We start from the raw sequence: 22,984 nt of genomic DNA, 5'->3' as shown, positions 1-22,984 counted from the left end.
TCCATCACATGCAGATTTCTATCAGGCTGGATTTTGTGTTTTTCCTGTAAAAAAAGGGACTTAATTTGGCAAATATTTATTTGGAAGTTGTGTCTGGCAGGCACTTCCCTCTAGCCTGTGCTGTGATTTTGGTCAGTTCAATAGAAAAAGTCTGATAAATGCTTCTGGCGATCTGCAGAGGAGAGACTGATACATTACTCATTTGAAACAAGAGTGGCTTCTTTTCGCAGGACTTGTCATTTTCCTGTTTGTTTTTTTGTTTTTTTTCTCTGCTATCATGACTGTGGATTTCCTCCCTCTTCAGTATCTTTCATAAGAATATCCTACCTTATCAAAGGCAGTATTAGAAGCTGAGGGGAGAAGGGGAGACAAAAGAAGTGAAGTTGCCATGTGTTTCTTCCCACCCAGGTAGATCTGGCTTGCTTGCACTTCATTGTTTTATTCCATAACTCCAAAGGGATCAGCATAGATAAAAAATTTTATACCATGCTGTGTGACTTGCTGTATGAATTCCAAGGACTTTGTATCAAGCCAAGGCTGACACAGTGCAGACAATGTGATGGCACTGCCTGCCTTTTGTGTCACTACAGAGAAGGAGGTGGAGCAAGGCATTTGCACATCTCCCAGGAAAGTGAAGATGGGTAGACAGCTGGAAAAGCAAACATTTTAAGAAAACCAGATGAGAAACAACAAAGAACACAGTCATAAATATGTAGTGCTAGTACAATATTTTTTCACCTTCAGATCTCAAAATGCTTCACCACTTTATAAGATGGGAAGAACACAAAACCCATTGCCATGTTCACCAAAAATGTTTATATGAGAATCAAGGGTGAAAAATTACCTCCATGCTACTGCACTCTTGAAATATTAATTTTTCTTTGTCCCAACTCATCCTGTGACATGTTTCAACATAAATGTTCCTGTCCTCATAACTGAGGTTCTCTGAGTTCAAAGGTGGAGAAAAATCTAAGTTAGACTTGGAATTGAGATGGATTTCAGGAAAAAATGGTGTTGATCTGGCAACAGCTCTTTCAAACTTTGAGAAAAAATGTGTAAGTGATGTGTGAGCTTAATGAGCAGCTGAACATTAATTATTCCATTCAGTGGGTGTTCCCAGCCACCCTGGAATGCAACTACCCATGAAAGAAATGCCAAGACACAGCTTTCCTCATCCAGCATGAAGCTAACATGCCTATTCCCTTCCCAATCATTCTTCAGCCATCTCCACCCAATCAACAATGAAGAACAACGCCAACCTCCACAGACTTTTTAGCCTTCAAGCTATTTTCCATACAAATGTGAAATGTCAAATTTGCCTTTGCTGAGTCTGAAACCACAGGATTGGGATGGGACAATTCAGTTGTGGTATCAAAGTTAAATGAGTTACATGTTTGAGACTGGAATATAGGATGGTTGGCATGAAAAGAGCTATGGAACTCTGGTTGCTAGGGTTTGGCAAGTGGGAAGAAACTGTGCTTAATGCAGTTTTGAAAAGAGTATCATATTGCTCTGCTTCCATGAAAACCATCATTGGAATAAACCCCATGTCTTTTGAAATATTCATTAAAAATAAAGATTCTCCCTTGCCAGAAGAGTGCAGTAGCCTGGAGTACCTAAGTCCAACCTTATAATTTGGTTTTGTACCAGACAGAGAAGAGTGTGGCTCCCATGCATTGGCTTTTATTCCTTTTAATTAAAATTTCAGGGAATGTCTCTGTCTTTCCCTCTAGAAGAATCCAATTTTGTATTTTAAAAATTGATATTCAGTAAGACTAGGACAGTGTGTCAGTATAGACTATTAGTTGGTGTAGATGGATGACTGATTACTGGCATTCCAGTTTAAAAAGAGGAAAGAGTTTAAAACCAAGGGTTTTGGCCAGAGTGCAAGGTGTAAATGAGATCAAGCCAGGCATGACACCAAGGGCAGGGAGGATGGCTATGGGAGGGATGGCAGGTAGGATGCTCTTAAGGGGTTTACTGAAGAGTCAAATGTTGGTGATGTGGTTTTGGCAGAAGTGAGAGTAGAGGTGTTTTGTTCAGAACCAAGAGCACACGCCAGCGAAGCAGACAGAAAAGTTTTCAAAGTGCAGTGGTAGCTGGTGAATGTGGTGGCACTGCTGAGTAATTTCATCCATGTTGTGATCAATTCCTAATCCTGGGAAACCCTCTTACAGCGAAGTTGCAGGTGCCCCTGCCTTTGGGGAATCTGCTGAAGCACAGCCCGTGTGTCTCAGGGATGCTGAGGGTGATTTGGCTGGTGGCAGTGATTGGGCTGGGCACCTAGAAGCACAACAAGGGGCTGTAATGGGTGCCTGCAGTCAGGAACGTCACCCCAGGCAGTCCTACCCCAAGGAGGGTTAAAATGGAAGTGCTTCAGGACAGGCATGGCTCATGGTGTGCTGCTTGGGGTGGTCCTGTGCAAGGCCAGGAGACAGACTGCAACGATTCCTGTGAGTCCCTTACAACTCAGGGTGTATTCTACGATTCTATGACACATGCCTTGCAGGTAAACCCAAGGAAGTGTGAGCTCGATTGAAAGGTTTCTGAATGTTTTGTCCTCATCCAGGTCTGTCAAGCAATGCTTCTAACAGTGTGTCACAGCTGGACCAACAAGACAGCACACCTTACATGCCTCCCTCCATACCCGCCCCTCAGCTCACCAGCTTTTTCTGCCCTTTCCAAGCTCCAGTCCAACAGGGCTTGGACCCAACAGCTCCTGCCTTTCCCACCTGGCTGCCACCCTTCCCACGCTATCCCTGAAAGCTAAACTCTCCTGTCTCAGCCTGTTTCGGTGCCAGCTGTCCCCTCGGCCCGTGTCCCCTCTCCGGCCGCTCCCTGAGGGCCGCGGGCCGCGCCCCCGGCTCCATTTCCCATTTCCCGGCCCGCAGGTGGCGCTGCCGCGCCGGGCCCGAGCGGCCTGAGGGGCGAGAGCCGCTCGCCTTTTGCTGGGAGAGAGCGCCAATATGAGCAAAACAAAAGCGAAGTAACTTTCCAGTGACTTTTTCTGCGGAAAAGAAGCAAGCAGGTAGGCAGGCGCGGTGGCAACCTTCCCCCAGAGGAGCGGGCGGCACCGCCGGCTGCGGGACACACGGGCTTTTCCCCCGGGCTGTGGCTTAGGGTCCGGGTCAGCGGCCCATGACAAAGATGAGACGAAGTTAAGACAGACAGACATCACAGCCGTGACTTTTGTCGCTGCTAACGTGGGGAGGATGGAAGAAGGAGGAGGACGTGGGGAAGGAGATGTGCTGTTTCTGCTGAGGAGCCCCGTCGCACCCGGCTCCATAGGGACAGTCTCAGTGCGAGGGGGACACACAAGCAACAGCCACACTCGGGTGGGTTTGATGGCAGACCCGAGCTCAGCTGCAGCCAAGGTGCTCTCCTGAAAGCCTTTTTTTTTTTTTTTTTTTTTTTTTTTTTTTAACTACCCTGCCTGCACATAATTGAGGTTTTTTACTCCCATCTCAGCTCGATCTCTTTGCATCTCCACCCCACAGCTATTATGAACTTCTTCATTATTTATATGATTCAAGTATACCGACACTGCCTAAAATAATCCTCAGGGCAGAGTTTTAGGAAATTGGTCAGAAATCTTAGAAACTGAGTCATGTGGCTGAACTCTGCTTTTTTCCCCTCCAGCTGCCTGCTGTGTGTTTGTCAGATAGGGATGGAGCTGAGAAAGGGTCCTGGAGTTCAAACGCCTTCCCCGCTGCAGCGAGGTGGAGCACGGCACAGGATGCAGCTTATCACCGACACAACAGCTGTGTGTTCCAGGGGATCGCTTCCCTCTCCCATGCTGTTTGCTCGGCTCCCCGCCTCTCCCGTGCCCGCTGTGGGACAGGGAATGGATTTCAGACCCATTAACAGCTTCCAGCCAGCTGAAATCAGTGTCATGGGGTTCATCCTGCTGATTCAGCAGCAGAGGGCAGTTCCTATCTCAGGGGGAGGGAGAATAAAAAAGAAATAAATCTCCTTTGCCTCAGGAGCCGTGAGTTGCACCTTTCAACCCTGTCTGGGTGAAATGTGGACTTACATTACAAAACTATATTGCTTCACTTGCATAGCTAAAGCAGTGTAATTTCTAAGCCATTAACATACTGTACAGATATAAATGCAGTCCCTAATATTTACCAACCACTGAACTTTAGCTGGAATAGACACTCCATAGGGCTGTGGTCCACACCAGGATTTGGTGGTTTGAAAGGCTGAGGGTGGGGGAATATTCAGGTACTCAGATCAAAGCCATTAATAACTACTTTTGGGGTAGAGGGAAAAGGGGGTGTGCAAAGACCATTTCTAAAGGTTTGCAATCAATCCACCACTGTTTTTTTATTTCTGCTCCTCTCCAATACTCTTTCTAAATCTTTCCAAAAACATTATCCCAGGATTATTTAAACACCAGTGAAATAGCCAATAATATTTTGATATTAAAACTGCAGTAAAAGGCACAATGTTCTCAATGAACATCCTCTTACTGCATGACTTGACAAAATTCCTGAATTCTGTTTTTAACTTCTCCAGGAGAACAAAGAATGAGTTTTACATAAATACTGTTTCTGTTTAAAATCTGTCCCAGGAACCTGGTGGCCTCTGACTGTCCTGACTCACCTCCCTGCTGTGCCTGTGACTCTTGGTAGCAGGGGAAAGGGCTCTGTATTTTTGGCACGGTGCTGATATCCTTCAGGGGACTGTTGGCTGAAGTGTCAGAATTGTAAGGAGGAGATTGCAGGAACATGGAGGCGTGTCTGCAGTGAGAGGGAAAATGAGCTGAAAAGTAAAGCAGAAGGCAAAAAATGGTTTGTGGATACTTTTCAACTCCAGGCACTCAGGAGGAGGCTGAGAAGGGAAGGAAATAAGAAAAGCAGCATATCATGAACTGAAGAAAGCGGTGACATTTTACAGCAGCCGAAGATCTCCTCCACAGTGTTTGTACTCCTTTCATGTGGTGTTATCAGAGCTCTTTGCAAGAGTTTATTATCTGTTCCCCCAGACAGCAAGCAGACAGCCATCCTGTGACCCACATCCTGAGTTTTACAGCCCTCCTTGTCCTGTGCCGTCTGGGGTATTTATAGTGTGACCCACCACTGGGAGAGCAGAGGACTTCCTTTATACTCTAAACATTACACTACAATAATAATGAGAAAATGGGACAAATGACAGGCTTTCCTGCCCAAAAAATGTCATAACCCTCTGCCACTTCAGGTGACACGAGCTGGCCAGGTCACCCCGCTCATGGCTTTGTGGGTTTCAAGGTGGTGTTGTTACTATGCTGAAAGAGTAAAGGCTGTACCTTGGGCAGTACATAGAAGGAAAGTCTAAACACAGACTAAACACTGCAGACTAAATCATGCAGGGAAGGGATAAGAGGAGAAGCTGAAGCTCCCTGGTTAGGACAACATCTGCCCACCCCTTCCCAAGGATGGCAAAGTCCAAAGGAGCTACAGCAGGCCTGTAAATACACTGCTACAGAGCACAGTATAGCACCTCCAGATTTTAAGGTTTTTTCCTTTTTTTTCCCCCCAGGAATTTTCCTTGATCTTAATATTGTTACAATAATTGATCTTCTTTTAAGGTTTAGAAGGAAGGAGTTGGCTTCCTTCCTTACTGCATCATCTGCTGAGATATCACACTTATTCAGGCTGGTGTTAGCACTCACTGCATAAATGGTGCAAAGGGATTCCCCAGGGGGGCTGTTTTTCTTTTCCCCAAGAAAGGGATGATTTTGAGAGATAAAACAGCTTTAATTGAACATGGTAACATACTATTGTTGCCCAGAAAGGTCAAACAAAGGGGCTGTGAGAGCTCAGTGGGAAAGATAAAGAAGATGAGATGTGTGTAGAGTAAGATAAGAGCTGAGAGTCTTATGGATTATCAAGGGTCAGGCATGTGTGGGCTAGAGTGGCAAAGGATGAGTGACCTGGTTGCTCTCACAATCAATGCTGGAGAGGGGGAGAAGGGACACTCTGCATCTGGAAGGGTTTTTGATTAACTTAGCAAGGAAACTTCTGGGTGAGAGCTGAGCAACCTCTGCTCATCCTTATCCAACACTACACTTTCCCACTGATGTGCTTTGCAGGCCAGGGTGGCCTGAGCACTGACAGATTTGCTTGGGGGGAGCACAGACTGTTGGCCAGCCCCAGTCCCTGTCTGGTAGCTGCCAGCAGAACCTGTGCCCCCTGAAGCATGGCATGAGAATGCTGGCCAGGTGACATCCAAGAGCAAAAGTGAGAGATGCTCCCTGCTGGAGAGGCTGGCACCAGCCTTGGTACAGCAGGGAGGGTGGGTGGTAGTGTCAGAAAGGTCTCTGTTCTTATTCTTTCACCTCTCCTATGGGGCTGTGTGTGGGTTCCCCAATATATGGCCAGCTCCTTTCTTCAAAACGTTGGGTCTTAATGTAACAGGAGAGTTTGGACCCAGGGGACTTCTGCCTTTTGTAGCTGATAGTAAATGGGCCCATTCTGTTATGTGTTTCTGCAAAAAGTAATGAACAACATGCTTGAATTGATTCAGGGATCAAAACTAGGTAAAGAGTAGAAACAAAACCCCCCACATATCAGCAATTGAAAAGAACTGAATGCCTGCATACTCCTACGTGCAGAAAAAAATTGGTATCTAGTCTCAAATTTGGGTGAAAGGTGGGATTATGCTGGACTAGAGATTTTTATACTTCAAGCAGGTGAGGAAAGAGAGGGTATAGTGAGATCAGGTTGACTGAATGATGAAGAGGAGAGCAAAACTGCCACAATGATTTCTATCTTCAGCCTCCCCAGATCTGTTGGGTCTTTTGTTCCACAGGTTTGTTGGTGACACGTGAGAGGTCCTGGATGAATCCACTGCTTCTACACAGCAATACATGTGAGTGTGACAGTAACGTCTAACCTGCTTGTGAGCCAGTGACAAAAGACAGAGCTGCACGTTCTAGCCATGAGCAACCTACACTTTTGCCTGGGGGGAAAAGAAATTGTATTAACTTGATAACTTAGCTCTCTTGAAGTCCTATCAGCACAGATACAGAACATGCCATTCTTTGCTGCAACACAGCCAAAGTAAACTATCCCAGTGCCATATCAACTTTTGCAAAGGGAGGGGAAAGCACTGACAAGAGTGGAAAATGCTCTGGCAATGTAGATTTGGCCGGTGCACATGGCTGGTTGCCAGGCAGTAAAGGAGGAATCCTTTACTTGAACAGAGGCAGAACACACCCTGCAGGTAGCAAACAATCAGAACACAACCTCGAAATGGCTGTCTGTGCTGGTCTGAGACGTGTGGATGTGGAAAGAAATTCTTTAAAGTAAAAAAAAATTCTGTACCTCATGCTGCAGACACCAGGTTTGGAAGCAGAAGACCCCTGGAGAATACTGCAGCCTTTTAACACTTCACCAATACATTTACCTTTCTTGAAGGCAGTGCAAAAATCAGAGCACATGCTCCATTTTAGCTCATGATAACAACATCAACAACATCATTGAGTAGCATACTCATGCAAAAATCTTTATTTGTAAAATGTCTTGTCTTGAATAACAGCACCCCTCTGGTTTACATGTAAGCCTAGAAACAGTATTTGCATTGTGCAGGAAAAAAATACAAAGAAAACTGTTAAAACACATTCATCTTCTGATACCATATAAATAGTATTATAATTGATTACGTCTATTTCCTCTATTTTTATCCTACTAAATCTGCCTGTGGACTAGTGAGAGAAGAGAACCAAGGCAATGACATAGTATTAGTTTTGGAGAAAGGCCACAGTATCTTAAAAGTCAGTGTGGAAAATTAGCTGTATTGTATAAAGACAAAGACACATGGATAATGATTCACTGTCTAGTATATATATCTCCTTGTTTTCTTTCCAGGTCAGGAATGGCTTTCGGAATGGTTCTGATTATTTTCTCTGCTAGTTCAGAGCTCTAAAGAAAGCTGAGATTATGGCTGTTAAGGGTAGAAAGTTCCTCCTTCATTTTATAATATGTATGTTATTGTGGTTTCTCTTGGCTGGGAAATTTCATTTCTATTTCTAATCTCAGCCATGTGTCGGTCAATTCTGATTTAAGTTCCCTTCACCCTCTCCCTGCTGTACAGCTCTGCATGCCATATTGCAAACATATTTTTCAGCATGGGTGGGAGGTAACATTGTAGCTTGGGCTTTGCTATTGATATCAGGATTTCCCTTTTTCTCTGTTAAAATATATTTTTTTCTTTGAAAATAGAATTGAGGGTAAACAGGTTTCATTTAGTCCACAGGGGAGGGACAGTAAACATTTTCATGCAAATTTGAATAAGAAATCACAATTTTCCAACTTTTCTAATTAATTCAGTGATATACTTGTCATCACATGAAATCTTCAGCTTGAACCTGTATTTGGATTATGCAGAAGAAAAGAAGTTTAAATTTTGTAGACTCCACTTGTAATTAAAACCCACTCCAGTAAATTAGGGCTGCAGCACCGTGGCTTATTGCCAGTGGAGGGAAATTAGGGGATTGTTTGATCCTCAACCAAGAAAATACCAATGTCTTCCAAAAGGACAGCTTTACACAAAACATTCAAAAGTCTGACAAGCTGTCACTTCTCTCCATTCCTTTTAGCACTGTTTTGTCTATCTTCTTTCAGCTGAAGGCTCCTGCCAAGTAGAGATTCATTTCTCACATATACTTGCCTCTATCAGATTTTGAAGCTGGACAAAAGGACCCACTTTGCAATTGCAAGAACTTTTGTCATTCAAAATGCAAGAACATTTGATTTCTGCATTTTTCCCAATCACTCCACTGTTGTTTTTTTTTCCTTTGAAAGGAGGCAGTGAAGAAGATATCAACATTTTAACCCAAAGAGAAAGTTGAGCACTATAAAGCTAACATTCCACTGGCTATGTGGCAAAGGCAATAGAATGTTGACTCTAGATATTTATTTTGATTTGTGATACTAAACAGAAATATTTTACAAAATTTCGATATTTATCCTTAAATAAGCTGATTAAATAAGGACTGATTATTTTCTAAGGGTGAGAGGTTAGTTCTGTGACTTTACCATTTTAAGCATTGATGTCCTTCCTTTTTTCGCAGAGTCATTGGATATTTCAGTACAAAGACGCGCTCCCATATCAGGAGCTGAGTCACGGAAACTTGATGGCTTTGATACACGATGCTGGTGTTTTCGATAAAGACAAACCTGTGGTATGAAACACAACAGCCCTTCTTATGCCTGGGGAAGGCTTCCTGAGTGAATATCTGACGAGCAATGCTTGGTCAGGTGTATTGTGTCACTGGGCATTTCTGTCACTGGAGCTCTCAAGTCATTCAGAGGCATTTTCCTCCTTTGCCTTCCCATCCCCTCCTTTAGCTGGGCTGCTGGTGGCATTGCAAACACTCAAGAGCTCTGCTCAGACCGCACTTTGACTAGTTCCAGACGACTCTAGCAAGGAGGATGGCGTGGGGCCCGCAAACAGCGGTTCTTCAGGGAAACCAACCTCCTGCTGGCGCTCGGGAGCCGCAGGAGGGAGCGCGCTGCCCTGCCCAGATGCCCAGAGCCGCCCGCTCCCAGTCCGGACCCCGCTCCCAGCCCCGCTCCCAGTCCGGATCCCGCTCCCAGCCCCGATCCCAGTCCCGCTCCCGCTCCCAGCCCCGATCCCGCTCCCAGTCCGGACCCCGCTCCCAGCCCCGCTCCCAGTCCGGACCCCGCTCCCAGCTCCGCTCCCAGTCCGGATCCCGCTCCCAGTCCCGCTCCCGCTCCCAGTCCCGCTCCCGCTCCCAGCCCCGATCCCGCTCCCAGTCCGGACCCCGCTCCCAGTCCGGATCCCGCTCCCAGTCCGGATCCCGCTCCCAGTCCCGCTCCCGCTCCCAGTCCCGCTCCCGCTCCCAGTCCCGCTCCCGCTCCCAGCCCCGATCCCGCTCCCAGTCCGGACCCCGCTCCCAGCCCCGCTCCCAGTCCGGATCCCGCTCCCAGTCCGGATCCCGCTCCCAGTACCGATCCCGCTCCCAGCCCCGCTCCCAGTCCGGATCCCGCTCCCAGTCCCGATCCTGCTCCCAGCCCCGCTCCCAGTCCGGATCCCGCTCCCAGTCCGGATCCCGCTCCCAGTCCCGATCCCGCTCCCAGCCCCGCTCCCGCTGCCCGCCTCTGCCGCACCGGGAGAGGCCGTCCTGCCCTGCCCGCGGGGCTCGGGCCGTTCAGCAGCCCCGGAGTTCACGGGTGGCTTCTCTTCCTCAGATAGGAGATAGCAGCCTGGAATGTCGTGTTCGTTTTTATCTCCCTGCCACCACCCGCTGTTACTGGCACCAGCCCCTCAGGATGTGACTGTCCCTTCTGGATTTCAACAGGGTAAAGGGAAGGAGATGGCAGGTCTCCTCTTTAGCCATCCAGGTCCCGAGTATTCCCATTAAACATCTTTTAAAATGTATGAATCAGTGAAGTTTGTGGGGTTTTTGCATGAATTTCTGAGAACGCCTATGAAATCAGTATCTTCCACCGACCTCACCTTCCCCAGCTACAACAGCTTTAGCAGCAGCATGAGCTGGATCCACAGCACGTTGCTCACTTTTCACTGTGCTTGCATTGCAAGAGGCACTGGAAGCAGCCTGCTGCATCGTCCACCTCTGCACCCGCTCAGCCCTGAGCTCCTGCTGTTGCCATTACCAGTGACAGCTGTTGCCAAGGCAGTTTTATGTACCCATTGAGACAGGCACTGGCAGGCACCATTTTCTGGTTTTTAACCATGTCTGGTGAAAAAGGGGCTCCCTGTTGACTGCAAACTGGCAAAAGGTTTCTGGAAAGCTAGTTCAGCTACAATACCATCCAGTCCGTTCCAAGAGCTGATCCATGGCATCGACACTGTAGAAACACTGAGGCAAAATTGTTCAGAAAACTATGGATTTCTCAGTTGTCTGTACCATAGTATCAAATGAAACTACTAGTGCTGTTAGAGGAACACACCATTTCTAAAAGAGTACTAACTCTGCTCCTTCATCCACTAGTCAGTCACATACTACTGCAAAACAAAGCTTATCCACTATTAAGGTTTTAAATTTTTTGGTTTTGGCCAATAAAACTTTCCCTGCAATATTGTTGCCTTTTTTTTTTTTCTTTTTTTTTTTTTTTTTGTTAGCTCTTGGCTGTTTATGTGCTTTGGAAAAGTAATTACTTGAAATGACTGATGAAACAGACACGCTGCAGAATCAATTAACCTATTCCTATCAGAAGAAAATAGCATGCACAGAAAAGTTTTGTTCCATGGAGACCTAAACAGAAGGCAACACAGGAATGTTTATATGGGACAATTTAAAGTTCTTCAGCAAACAAGTTTAAATTAAAACTTTCAATTAATTGCTACACATCTCAGCTTCACTGGTAAGTGGGAAGATGAGAGTTGATGAAGTTCTTTAAGAACTGTTTTTTATGGGCAGGATTCAGGTGGAGAGGCACTGGTGGGGGGGGATCATGTTTTGTAGCTATTTACAAGTCCCCAGATATCCTAAATGGTGATGAAGAGAGGTGAATATAGTAAGAGTGGTAGGAACAGTTTGTCAACAAGTATTGCTACACAGCATGCACAAGAGTTAATAAAATAAATTATACACCACATTTTCTTTTCAAGCAAGCTTTAAATAGTCCATATGTAACAGAATCATGTGTTACAGACAAGAAAGTCTTGCTGCCAAAACACAGGATGAGTGTTTTTCCCGATTGTTCTTTCCAAATTACAGACTTCAGAAAAATATTTCAAGAAATTACAAGATTTTAAAAAATAAAATTATGCTAAAACCCAGAAAAGGCCAATAGAACAGACTGGTGAAGTAAATGAACAAGTCATCAGAAGATTGTTAGTACACAGGTACTTACAAAAAACATACAAGAATGGACATAAAGGCTTTTAAGCCACAGATACTAAGCAGGCTAATTCAGGATCAAAGGGCAGAATGCATAGGCTTTATTATAAATTCTGTAATTCATGCATTTGTGTGTGCAGATAAAATATATTTAAAGCCATGTATTTAAATGCCATCAAAAAGACACCTGAACTTCTCCGAGAAACAGCTGGTGACTTCAGGGAAGAGTCCAGTTTTGCTTATTTTTGTGCACTGGCCTAATCCAAACTCATAATCTGCAAAAATGAACAAAGTATAAGAAAGCAAGCAGGTATTTTATCTGAGCCACTCAGCAACACTGGGACAAAGATCCAAACCCATTTTTTGGTAATCAGCGTCCCTGGAATGAAATGGCAGCAGCACCAGCCTGGAGAATTCTCAGTGTGTTTCAGAAAGTGGCTCCAAGGGTTGAGTGGAAAAAATTAGAAATTAATCCTATAGTAGATAGATAGATAGATAGATAGATAGATAGATAGATAGATAGATAGATAGATAGATAAAGGGTTTGTTGTTTTTTTTTCAGAGCAAAATAAGGTAGCACTACTGAGTTAAGTGGCAATATGGTATGTGCATTAAGATATACAAGTGAAATCTGCTTGGGGCACCTTTACTCGGAGGAATAAGTCTTCTTAAAATATAATAATAATTATAATAATAATAATAATACTTCTTTATACTTGCCACTTGTTAGCAATTGTTTACATCGTAGAAAAATAGATAGTATTCTGTAACAAGAAATATAGTTACTTTGTTAAAACGGGCTATTTTAAACCAGCTACTATTCTTTCATATAAAGAATTTCTAAACAGCAAAACAAAAATAGGTAATACTGAGTGCAAAACAGCCAGTGGTATACTTTGCATTGGTTTGAAACATAGTTGCCAGCTACTATAATTACATGTTCTGTACACTGTACTACAAAAGTCTTCCATCTTTTAGAAGCTTTGGGTTTTGTTTTTCTTCTTTCTAGGTGGCAAGTAAGTATTTAATCCAAGTAAATTCAAACTCTGGAAGTCAGAGATTATTTCACAATCAGTCTCTGCTACCATTCTTTCACATTCCTTTCCCCACACAGTGCAGCAGCACTTTCTACTTATGGCAAAAAATCCCTTAAGTTAAACAAAGTTTAGAATGTAGATACTTAGAAGTTTAGCTTATAGATTCACATTCTTTTAAAAATAATTTCACTCATTTCCCACGTTTACATTTACACCAATGTAACACCTCACTTGATGCATTTCATCATCCTTGCTAAAGACTGAAATAAAGTTCAGAAGAAAATTCTTTGCAAATGGTAGGTATTGTCTTAAACACTAGAAAGCCAGACGGTTCCAACGTAGAAATCAGATTTTTCTGTGGTCTCCACAACAGCTTCAGACATGAAAAGCTAATTCCTAGTGGCAGTGGTAAAGGCATTATCAGTACATCATGAACATCACAAATGGAGACAATTTCCAAACATTAAAGAACAAAAACCAAACAAAAAGCACCCAGAAAATAAAAAATCAGTGAAACATTCTTAGTAGAGCAGAAATTTCTCTATTCTTCTCTTCATTAATCTCACACCTTTTCAACTTTGGTGGGGTCATATGTATCTGGAAAAAACAAGAAAACACTATTAATAATGTATTGTGAAATCTATTCAATATTGCTAGCTGTGGAAATGACACATATTTTCCTAGTTTTTATTTAAAAAAAGAAAAGCTGATAATGGACTTGCTGCATTAAAGATACATATCGCATTCCTAACACAAATTCTGTATTTTTACCAGTATAATTCAGGAACAACTGTGATCAAATGCATGAAGATAGAATTTGGGAAGGCCTTGGGTAGGTAGGAACAAGCACACTGAACGCTAAGTGATTACTTCCAGTTTTCAGGTGCTTTGACAGGAAGAAAAAGACATGAGATTTGTTCCCCTTGATACTGAACACGAAGGATCAGTAAAAGCTTTAAACATTCTAGCAGGGTGTGTAAGGCTAGCTGAAGGAGTGGTTATGCCATGAAGCCATCAGGGACTTTTCATTTGATTGCAAATCCTTCATTTCAGATTAATTCAACAGAAAAGAGGAAAGCACAGCTGTGTTACATCACTATGGTTAGCCTGTCTCGCTTCAGTCTGCAAATTGCAGCTCATGTTTCAGCCTTTTTCACTAAAGCACTGGACTGGATTATTAACACTCTTCTTCACTTCTAGCCTCCCTCCTGCCAGTTCACAGGATGCACCACAGGTTGGTTTTCCCTCTCCCAAATCCCTGAGGACACTCTTCTATGAGATTTTTTAATTGGACGATCCCACTGCTGGCCATGAAGTGAGCAGACATGAGCCTTTTCCTTCACCCTGGTCACTGTGGGACAGGATTGCCATGGAAAGGGTTTGCCCTGTGAGGTCTGCCTGCCCAGTGCCATCATGCAGACACCTGGCTCGCCCTTGGGGTGCACTGTCCTGGTGCAGGGCTGCCTAGGGAGGAGCGTGCAGGCGCAGAGGGGCCCGGCCAAAGCGGCTCTGCAGCCGCGCTGCCGCGTGCTGCTCCTGCTCTTACGCAAGCTGAGGATCTGCGCTAACCTCAAACGTCCCTCCGTGGGCTGCACTCCCACAGCTCGCCTTCCAACAGCTCAGCATGAAAATAGCTCCACACAGAAATATCACACTTTGGAGTAAAACCTTCATCCGCAGGACTTTCGCGCTGATGTGAGTGAATGTCTTCATTCAAACATAAAAAGCATAAAAATCCTCCAGGGAGATTTTTGCTCCTACGTGCAAGTGTCCATCTGCGACATCCACACTCACGTCAAGGGGGAACTGGCTAACAAAGGACTTCTGGATTTGGCCCCAGTGGGTGGATCTGTGGTGCAGAATCTTTTATCACTTCTCTTGCCCACCCTCCCCAAGCTGCTAGTCCAGCCAAGAAAGGAGTCTGTGCCAGCAACACCTATGATTTCTGCTAAGCCTTTTCTTGTATTTCCAAATAGACACCACATGAATGTAAAAAACCAACAGGAATAAAGTTTTTGAGGGCTAGTGTGCTTTAGGATAATGCAGCACCTTTTTAAGCTTAATGCACTGATGGTGTATGAAGATGCCTCTAAAGCAGTAACGTTTTTTTGATTGTAAATATTTTGCCATGTAAACTGTTAGAACATAAAATTCTGAAGTATTCTGTGTTAGGCTGACCTAAGAATAAAAATTGATTTGCATTTCAGAAACCTGATTTTCCTAAGGCCAGACACATTAACAGAATTCCCCACAAAATTTCAGGTGCTCACTGTTTCAGGGAGTGGCAGGACAGGGTGGGGAGGATGGGAGAAAACCAGGCCACAAGACAGGGAACCTCTGCATGGCTCAATGTATTTCCCTGACAGCTTACCCATGCCCTCAGCACCTAAACCAAGGACACAAAAGTGCCAGACTGACAGGCCAGGTCACCCTTTTGAGGGGGACAGACATTGGAGCTCTAACACTGATACAGAAATGTTTATTCAACATCTGGTTAAGCTCGTTCAAAATGCTCTCTACAGAAACAAAGCCAGATTAGCAGCCTCATCTCTTCAACAGCAAAGGAGAAAAGACATCCAATGCATTTGGGAACACTTGGAGATGTTCTCCTAATGGCAGTATTTGCATAGTAAGATGAGCTTCTTGCACTCAGTTTTGGCAAGGCTCTTACTCTGAGATGACTGTTCGTCTGCCAAGCTACATTATACATGTGAAAGCCTGTTTCTGCTAAGGGCTGCAGCCTCTGTGACAGGCCCAGCCTGCAATTATAAGACTAACATCACCCTACCTTGCTCCAAATAAAGTGGCCTTTTAGAATGGAATATTTGCTCTTTGAAAGCAACAAATACAATGTTTTCCCAGGATTAATTCTCAGTTGGGCTTTCAGTGGTAGCAATGAGCTATTGTGAAAATTGGAGTGAGACTTAACAGAGGAAGACACAACATCAGGCCTTTTTACAAACATGAATCTACAGTCCCTCTGTAATTTGAAGCTTTTGGGGCCATCAACAAATCAGGGTCTCTTTGGATAGGAAAAGCCCAGTGGAGGAGCCACCTGCCCAGCCCATGTGTGTCACCCTGCGGTGCTGGACAGTGCAGCAGGAAGGGACGTTCATGCCACCCAGACATGGGGAGGGCTGTTATGGCTGAGAGGGAACTGCTGCAGTGGGAACACGCTGCAGAATACAAGGCTGGCATTGTCAGCAAGAGGGATAAATTTAGACCTAATTTACTGCAGAATAACTCTCCAATAAAATGCACACAATCTGTTTTGATACATCCCTGAAGTCATGTCACCACAACAGTTATTTTCTTCACTCCAGCAGAAACCCCAAGGGAGGAAAGCATATGAAATGCATGTGGGACATACGAGACCTGATGGGTACAAGAAAGCTGAGTCAGCCTGTTTGAAAAATCTGGTCTGGAGAAATACAGTTCAGAGCAGAAAGAGACAAATATGTGGGATACAGAAAAAGACATGGAGAAAAAGGCTGCAAGGCTGCAGGAGTCAATACTTAGAACTCATACAAGCATTTCTTTTCAGTTGGAAATGCATAAATCCAGTTTAAAGTGTCCTCCATTTAATTTCAGTCCCTCTGTACTGAAAAACTGTGAACAGATTTATATCAATCAGGTAAATGAATAACCTGTGCAGATTTCAAGATAAAGTGTCAACTGTAACAGAAAGGATGGAAAAAGGAAGGAGATTAATACTAATTTAACAACTTTCACACTGTATGTTTGCTCACTCCAATCTATTTAATGGACTAGGCAGGTAGCCTGAGAGATTTATCCCTTTAAACAGGTCTGTAGGAACAACTGATTTTCAGTTGTTCAACAAAATGCTAAATGAAAAATGTTTTAGAGAGGGAACAGCTCATGTTACTTTAGGGATGCATATGGACTACACAAGTTTATATGTTTTAGACAGATCAGAAATACCAAAAAATAGGAAAAAAAAAAAAAGGTGTTCACTGAAAAAGTCAACTTTCCATTTGTCCTGGGGTTAACAGTTATTCTCAACATCTGATCTGGAAAATATTCATGAGAGAGAGAGAAAGAGAATTTCCAGGCCCCTATATGCAGCCATTTCCCAGAAGCTTCACAGAAGAACATTAGATATTTATTTTTAGTTTCTTCTGAACTATGATATAGTATGTGTCTACTTAAGTATTAGAGAAGGAAAAAAATTGGCATTCAAGGAACAGCTATGATTCAATCACCACATGTTCCCAAACACTGGCATTAGAGTGACTGTCTTTGAACTCCACTGTTTTAGCCTGGCCATTCCCTGAAACAATTAGACAGAGATAAGACCTAAGGGAGCACTCCAGTCTCTGTGAATGAATCTCCATATCACAAGTGAGTTTTACAGTAACTATTCCTAAAATGGGACCAGAGAACACTCATCTTTTCCACAAGGAGAGCATAGTGGGTGGCTCCCAGATGAGGATAGTACCACCTACAGCCTGTTACTATTTGAGCAGCATTACGTGGGCATAAGCAAACTGATCATGCCATTACATAAGGAATGAGTACCCATCTGAATCTCCCATAACAGGATCTTACCTAAAGAAAAATCTCTGTCGATCTTCTTCTTGTCCATTCCTCCTAAACATCCATTTTCACTGAGAGAGATAACACGCTTGGAAACAGCCCCTGAGCTTGCCAGTTTGCTTCCTCTCTCCTCTGGTACCTTTGACAGCTTCTCCTCATCCACCTCCTCCCCCGAGTCTGCGCTCTTAATGCTCAGACGCCTCATCCGCGACACGGAGTCAACTTCCTTCATCCGCACCAGGCGATCCATGGCAGTCCGGCTGGGGGGAGACGTGAGCTTGCCTTGGAGGGTCTCTATCACTTTCGAGGTGCTCCTCACTCTCTTTTCTGAATGCTGATAAGCAGCTGACTTGCAAACCGAGTTTTGGTCCTCACCTTGGCTGGGACTTGCAGGTTGTTCAAGAATTTGCTCGGTTACCAGTGGTTTAGCTCTGGCTTCCTGGGGAGTGGCCTGGCACTCATCAGGGTATAAAGATCGTCCTGCTGCTCTGACAAAGAGAGCACTCTCTGTCCAGCCACACTTTCGTCTGCCTTCATAAGAATCTTCTTTTTTTCCTTCTTTGTTACTTACTGTGCTCCCTATCGTTGATGACTCAAAGTCCTGAGCACCATTGGAAGGGCTGGTGCCTGGGTGGGGCCCAGCATGGTCATCTGGAAGGAGAGACTCCACTGCTATATCTATACCTAAAATTCTTGCAGCTCTTGCCTGCAATGACTCATTCACAGGGATTTCCACTGCATTTGCATCTGAAGAGTGATCAGAGTTGTTAGCACCAAGTTCTGGGGCCACATCAAGTCCCACTGACCTCAAATCTGGCTCAGAACACCTTTGGTTCCTCTTGGTTAGTGACAAGCGTACTACTGACCCTCTCTCCAATACACTATCATTTGTGGGAGTTGCACATTTGCTCAGTTTAACAAAGTCTAGGTAATTTTGGTCTTCGCTCATCTCCTGCAAGACAGGGTTATTAAAAGGATTACTGTGACATGAACTACTTGGGCTACTGGACAAAACTCTTTTGACAGGGCCCACATGAACTGGCTGTTTGCTTGTTCTGCTCTTGGCTTCCCCCATCCCCATTTCTGCTATCAGATTTCCACCTGCTGGCCTGACTCCTTCACTGCTCCCTCCTGGCTTTGAGGAGCCTTGGGAGCCAACACATCTTGGCTCGCCACCATGCTCTGTCCCCATGCTCCAACTTTCAGACTTACTTTTAACCCTTCCTGACCTAAATACAGGCACCTCTGGCACAACCATTTCTGATTTCCCACCATGTTTTGGCTCCTGGCTTGCTTTCTCATTTCTGAACTCCCTCCTCTGCATAAAGACACCTGCCTGCAGAGGAGCTGCAGCACTTTCCAAATCTTCTTCACTGCTTGTGCTCTCCTCCTGCCCTTGCAGCTCCTTGTTAAAACTTTCTAGCTCACTTATTGCATCCCAGGGACGGCGACTTACAGGTTTCAACAGGAACTGCCCAAATGGTTCTTTACTGTTGCAGGAAGCACCTGCTTCTCCCTTAACTACATCTCCTTTGGAAAGAAGGCCGTTTTCCCTCTCTTGGACAGGCACAGGCTGGCTCTGGTGGGCTTTTGGGGAGGGAGACTGAAGGACTGAGGTTCCAGTCCTGGAAAATGCACTGTTGCTAGACTGGCTGAGGTGTGTCTGGCCCTTCATACCATAAGCACTCTGCCTGTAGCCTGTCTCATCAGAAGGAGACCCTGTCTGCTTTGCCCCCATCGTGGATGCTGTACATCCTGGGAGTTTTGGAGATAGTGGTTTACTATTATAAGGCTTCCCAGGCTTTGTACCATGGAAAAACTCTGGGCTCTCAGGTTCTTCAGAGAAACTGGTCTGTGTCTGCTGGTCTTTGTACTGATCACCTGGCCAGGAGCCAGAATATTTGAGCTCTCTGTGTTTTGTAGGCTGAATAAATCTGAGGTCATTCATTTGTTTGAACTCTTCTGGTCTCCACAGCTCTTGTTTTTGTAACTCATTTTTATTGGTCATGCTTCCTGTAAGCGCTTGTAACTCCAAGTCTGTTGAAGACATACTTAAGAGACTTTGTTCTTGTAAAGCCCCATTGTTATCAAACCTATTCTTATCAGGGCTCTGAGTTATGTTGTTGTTCCTATCTGTATCTGGCAGATTGGATTCTGATTTAACTGGGATGGAGACCAAACAAAATATAGTTTCATTCATTTTTTTCTTTGAACTCTTTTTGCTCTGCATCCCAGTTCCAGGTTCAAACTTTTTCACTTTTGTAACAGTCTCACAGGTGTTGTCCATATGTGAATTTCTAACAGAAAGTTTGCCTTTCGTGTACTCTGTGCTGGCTTTGTTGCGGGGGCTGTGATTAGTTGCACTACAATTGTCTCTTTGGTCCGTCAAGGCACAATTTTCCTGATCTCGGATGGATGGTGCCAACCATCTGTTGCTATGGGTGGAGCTGTCGGAAGTTCTTTCTCCCTTTGCAGAACAGGACAAGTTTGATGCATCCACAAAGGCACTGTTGTACTGTACTTCAAGATTTCTCTCTTGCAAAGCACCAGAACTGGGACTACGTGCATTTTCAGTGTGGTTAGAGCTGCCCTGCAGACCTTCCAGTGGTGCAATTTTAATATGTCGTATGCGAGGGTCATCAAAGGGAATGTACTGAACGGAACGCAGGTGGTCAGCAGGGCGCCTTGCATGGCTTTGCTTCCCATGAGGAAAATGGTTGTCTTTGCAAGGGTCACCCCCCACTTCAAAAGTACTCATGGCTGGTCGCTGGCAGGGGACAGCCCGCTCTGCAGGACCCTGCGGATCGCTGCTGGCGCACGTGTTGGTGTTAGGCACTTCACTGGGGGAATGTGGGGCCACGTGTTGGTGAGGTGGGGATTTGTAAGAAGGAGGAGGTACGTACACTGGGGGCTCCAAACCAGAGTCTGGAATGCCAGCATCTTGCCTGGGCTCACTGACTTTGGCTAAGTAGGAGACAGGCTCTTCTTTCTGGTAGTGGTCCTGGAAGCCCACATTTTCTGCAGGTGCCCTGGTCTGCCGCTGCAGTTCATAGGATGGAGGCTTGAGAGGTCTCCCGTACTTGGGCTTCACCAGGGGAAGGACATGGCCTCCCGTTCCCTGGTGCTTGGCTGGTTCCACACTCAGTCTGTGTGGGGGATAGGAGGGGGTTTTGGTGGCGCTGAGCGAGTTGTTACTGTTGGTCAGGGAGGGCATTTCCACGCACCTCATGCTCTCGGGGGAAAGGACCCTCGGCAACGACTGCGACTTGCCCCTGCTGTGGGTGCTGAGTGCGTTGTCTCCCATGGTCAGCGAATACAGCTCTTGAAGCAGCTTCTCCCTGTCACCCTCAGACATTTGCCTGCCAACCTTTTTTGGCTGGCTCCAGCTTTCTACCTCCAGGCTTCGCCATTTGCAGTCGCTGGGCACTTCACAGCTTTCCTGCAATCCGCTTCTTCTGACAAACCCTGCACCTGTCCCCACCTTCAGCTGACTCTCCTTGGGGTGCCGGGGTGCCCCTGGGGCTGCAGCCAGGCCTTTCATCTCCACACTGGCCTTCTGGGAATAGCCCAGCAGCACACTGAAGTCCTGCCCCCGTCTTCTCCAGTAGGCGAGATCTTTGTCAGTCTTGGGCTGGGAAGACCATGCTAAATGAGGCCTGTCATAAGCCCTGGAAGAAAAAGCAGTGTCAGAGGCAATGTGCACAGGTGCTTGTTTTTTCCACCATGGATAAGGTCATTAGGAGATCAAATGATGAGTTATGCCAATGGGGTTTTGTGTAATCAGATGACAATTTTAATGATAGGATTTAAAAGTTAGTAAATTAACAAGGGTAAAGGAAGGGACAGAAGAACTTTTGACATGTTGTTAGCTATGCAGAGATGTTAGAAAGAGAGACAAATGCACACAGTTACCTGCTGTGCAAACATGCACAGCTCTCCTTGATGGACATTAGAAAACTCCCTGCTCACAGCAGGGGGCTTGGAACTAGAAGATCTTAAAGGTCTCTTCTAACCCAGACCACCCTCTGATTTTAAGATGCCATTCTAAAACCAGAAATGACTGCCTTGAATTACTTCTGTATCCTGCTAAACCAAAATCTATAGATGCCAAGGAGACTACTGCAGTATTCAAGTATAATAGGATTCCAAGAAGCAGAGGTAGGGAGAACAGGTAGATGTCTATATCATAAGATTTCATAAGATATAGTCTGTAAGAAACATGATTTGCATTCTGGTAAAAGTGCTGAAATTAAACATGTCAGTTTCAGAACTGATTCTTGTTCATCTTTCTGAGGGAACAAATTTCTTCAGGGTGCTTTGGAATAAATGACACATGTCACAACAATGGTGATGTATAAACACAGTTCTGAATAAGATGGAACCAATATTTAAAATGTAAAATACTTCAAAAGAAGTGTAAAATTCTAAAATAAAAGAATATATTAGTGAAATATGAAAGACATTAGACATTGCAGATCAGAAACTCAGAACACAGATTTACATTAACAGAATAGGCTCTCTGTCTGTTCTGAGCAGTGTAAACTGTTTTATACATTCCTGCAGAACAAAATTGGTATCCTTCTATATAAAAAATTAATTTTCTACTTGACTTGCATTCTTCCATTCTAGTACCTAAGGTGTCCAACAATATAACTGCTTTTACACTATGTGGCTGCCACCAGCATAAGACTGGAAAGAAAGATCAAAATTGACAGAAATAGGACAAGTATGTAGATAGAACCCAATAATTTCTTCCTCTTCCCTCCACCCCAAGGTATATAAACAGCGTCATCGGGCTCTTTTTTACTAAAAACAATGATCTGTTTAAATAGGACTTCGTGAAGACATAATACAAGTCAAAATTCAGAATGAAAATTAAGCCATCCAGATCCACAGCAATTTTATTTTATGTATATTACCTTCATCCTATGAGACTAAAAGTTTAAAAACCAGACTGGGATATGGAGCATCTCGTTCATATTAATTCAATTGGATTAAGATTGAACTTCTGAACAAAATGTTCTGCCTCTGAAGCATGAATAGAGTTTGATTGCTGAAGCCCAGGAAGGAACAGATGTCTTCATTAATCAATGAAACATAACAGGACACCTCCTATATCAGAATCTGATTGTAGCAACAACCAACACTTCCACATGGAAACACACAGCTGAACAAATGCTGTCTTCTACCTTTTCGTCTAATCCCCATACTGCTGTGGCACCATTTGTATCTGTGCTTACAAAATGAGGTAGGAAACAGGGTACAGCAAGAATGAGGAGGAAATGGACAGGTTGTTCTTTCTGACTGATTTTATCCATCACTGTAAAAGGGCGTACAGAAATTGCAGGAAGTACATTCGTAGATTCCAAGATCAGAAGAGACTATTACAATTATTTAGTTTGACATCTTGCTCAGCAGCACAGACCATCAGACATCTTTGTGATGATTCCTGCCTAAGTGGTTGCACATCTTAGAAAAGCACCTAAAATTCTGATTTTTAAATTTCCAGTGATATTGCAAAGCTTAATTCACCATTTAAAAAACCCTACAAAGTAACCCAAAACTCTTCTCAAAA

The 22,984-nt window shown here is 44.4% G+C and overlaps 2 protein-coding genes across 6 annotated transcripts in view; one reads left to right on the top strand and one right to left on the bottom strand.

The window, feature by feature from the left end:
• Positions 1-2,882: 2,882 nt before the first annotated feature.
• LOC130249363 (serine/arginine-rich splicing factor 4-like) lies at positions 2,883-11,075 on the top strand. 3 transcript variants are annotated; one of them, XM_056484080.1, is made up of 5 exons: positions 2,897-3,028; positions 3,640-4,925; positions 6,796-6,855; positions 9,059-9,169; positions 9,336-11,075. In XM_056484080.1, exon 5 carries the CDS (start codon positions 9,420-9,422, stop codon positions 10,284-10,286), a length of 867 nt encoding a protein of 288 aa, XP_056340055.1. In that variant the 5' UTR covers positions 2,897-3,028; positions 3,640-4,925; positions 6,796-6,855; positions 9,059-9,169; positions 9,336-9,419; the 3' UTR covers positions 10,287-11,075. The 3 variants fall into 3 exon arrangements, 2 of the variants coding, with proteins under 2 accessions (XP_056340056.1, XP_056340055.1); XM_056484081.1 differs by lacking the exon at positions 3,640-4,925 and having other exon boundaries at positions 2,883-3,028; XR_008839783.1 differs by lacking the exons at positions 6,796-6,855; positions 9,059-9,169; positions 9,336-11,075 and having other exon boundaries at positions 2,894-3,335; positions 3,640-3,984.
• A 470-nt stretch (positions 11,076-11,545) lies between these two features.
• The window catches only part of JCAD (junctional cadherin 5 associated), a 58,912-nt gene continuing 47,473 nt past the window's right edge, over positions 11,546-22,984 (bottom strand). For 2 of the 3 annotated variants that reach the window (XM_056484078.1, XM_056484077.1), the window contains exon 3: positions 17,327-21,077. In XM_056484078.1, the coding sequence (XP_056340053.1) occupies positions 17,342-21,077 (3,736 nt within the window). In that variant the 3' untranslated portion in view covers positions 17,327-17,341. Of the gene's footprint in view, positions 13,450-17,326; positions 21,078-22,984 lie in introns of those variants that run through there. The other variant, XM_056484079.1, reaches the window with a different exon arrangement.

This window comes from Oenanthe melanoleuca, chromosome 2 (assembly GCF_029582105.1).
Source record: "Oenanthe melanoleuca isolate GR-GAL-2019-014 chromosome 2, OMel1.0, whole genome shotgun sequence".
NCBI lineage: Eukaryota > Metazoa > Chordata > Aves > Passeriformes > Muscicapidae > Oenanthe > Oenanthe melanoleuca.
Note: the sequence above shows the minus strand (reverse complement) of the source record. Positions and strands in the feature narration are given on the sequence as shown.

Bases quoted from the DNA above. Each gene is read 5' to 3' on its own strand.
- LOC130249363 (XM_056484081.1), top strand. From the start codon at position 9,420: ATGGCGTGGGGCCCGCAAACAGCGGTTCTTCAGGGAAACCAACCTCCT.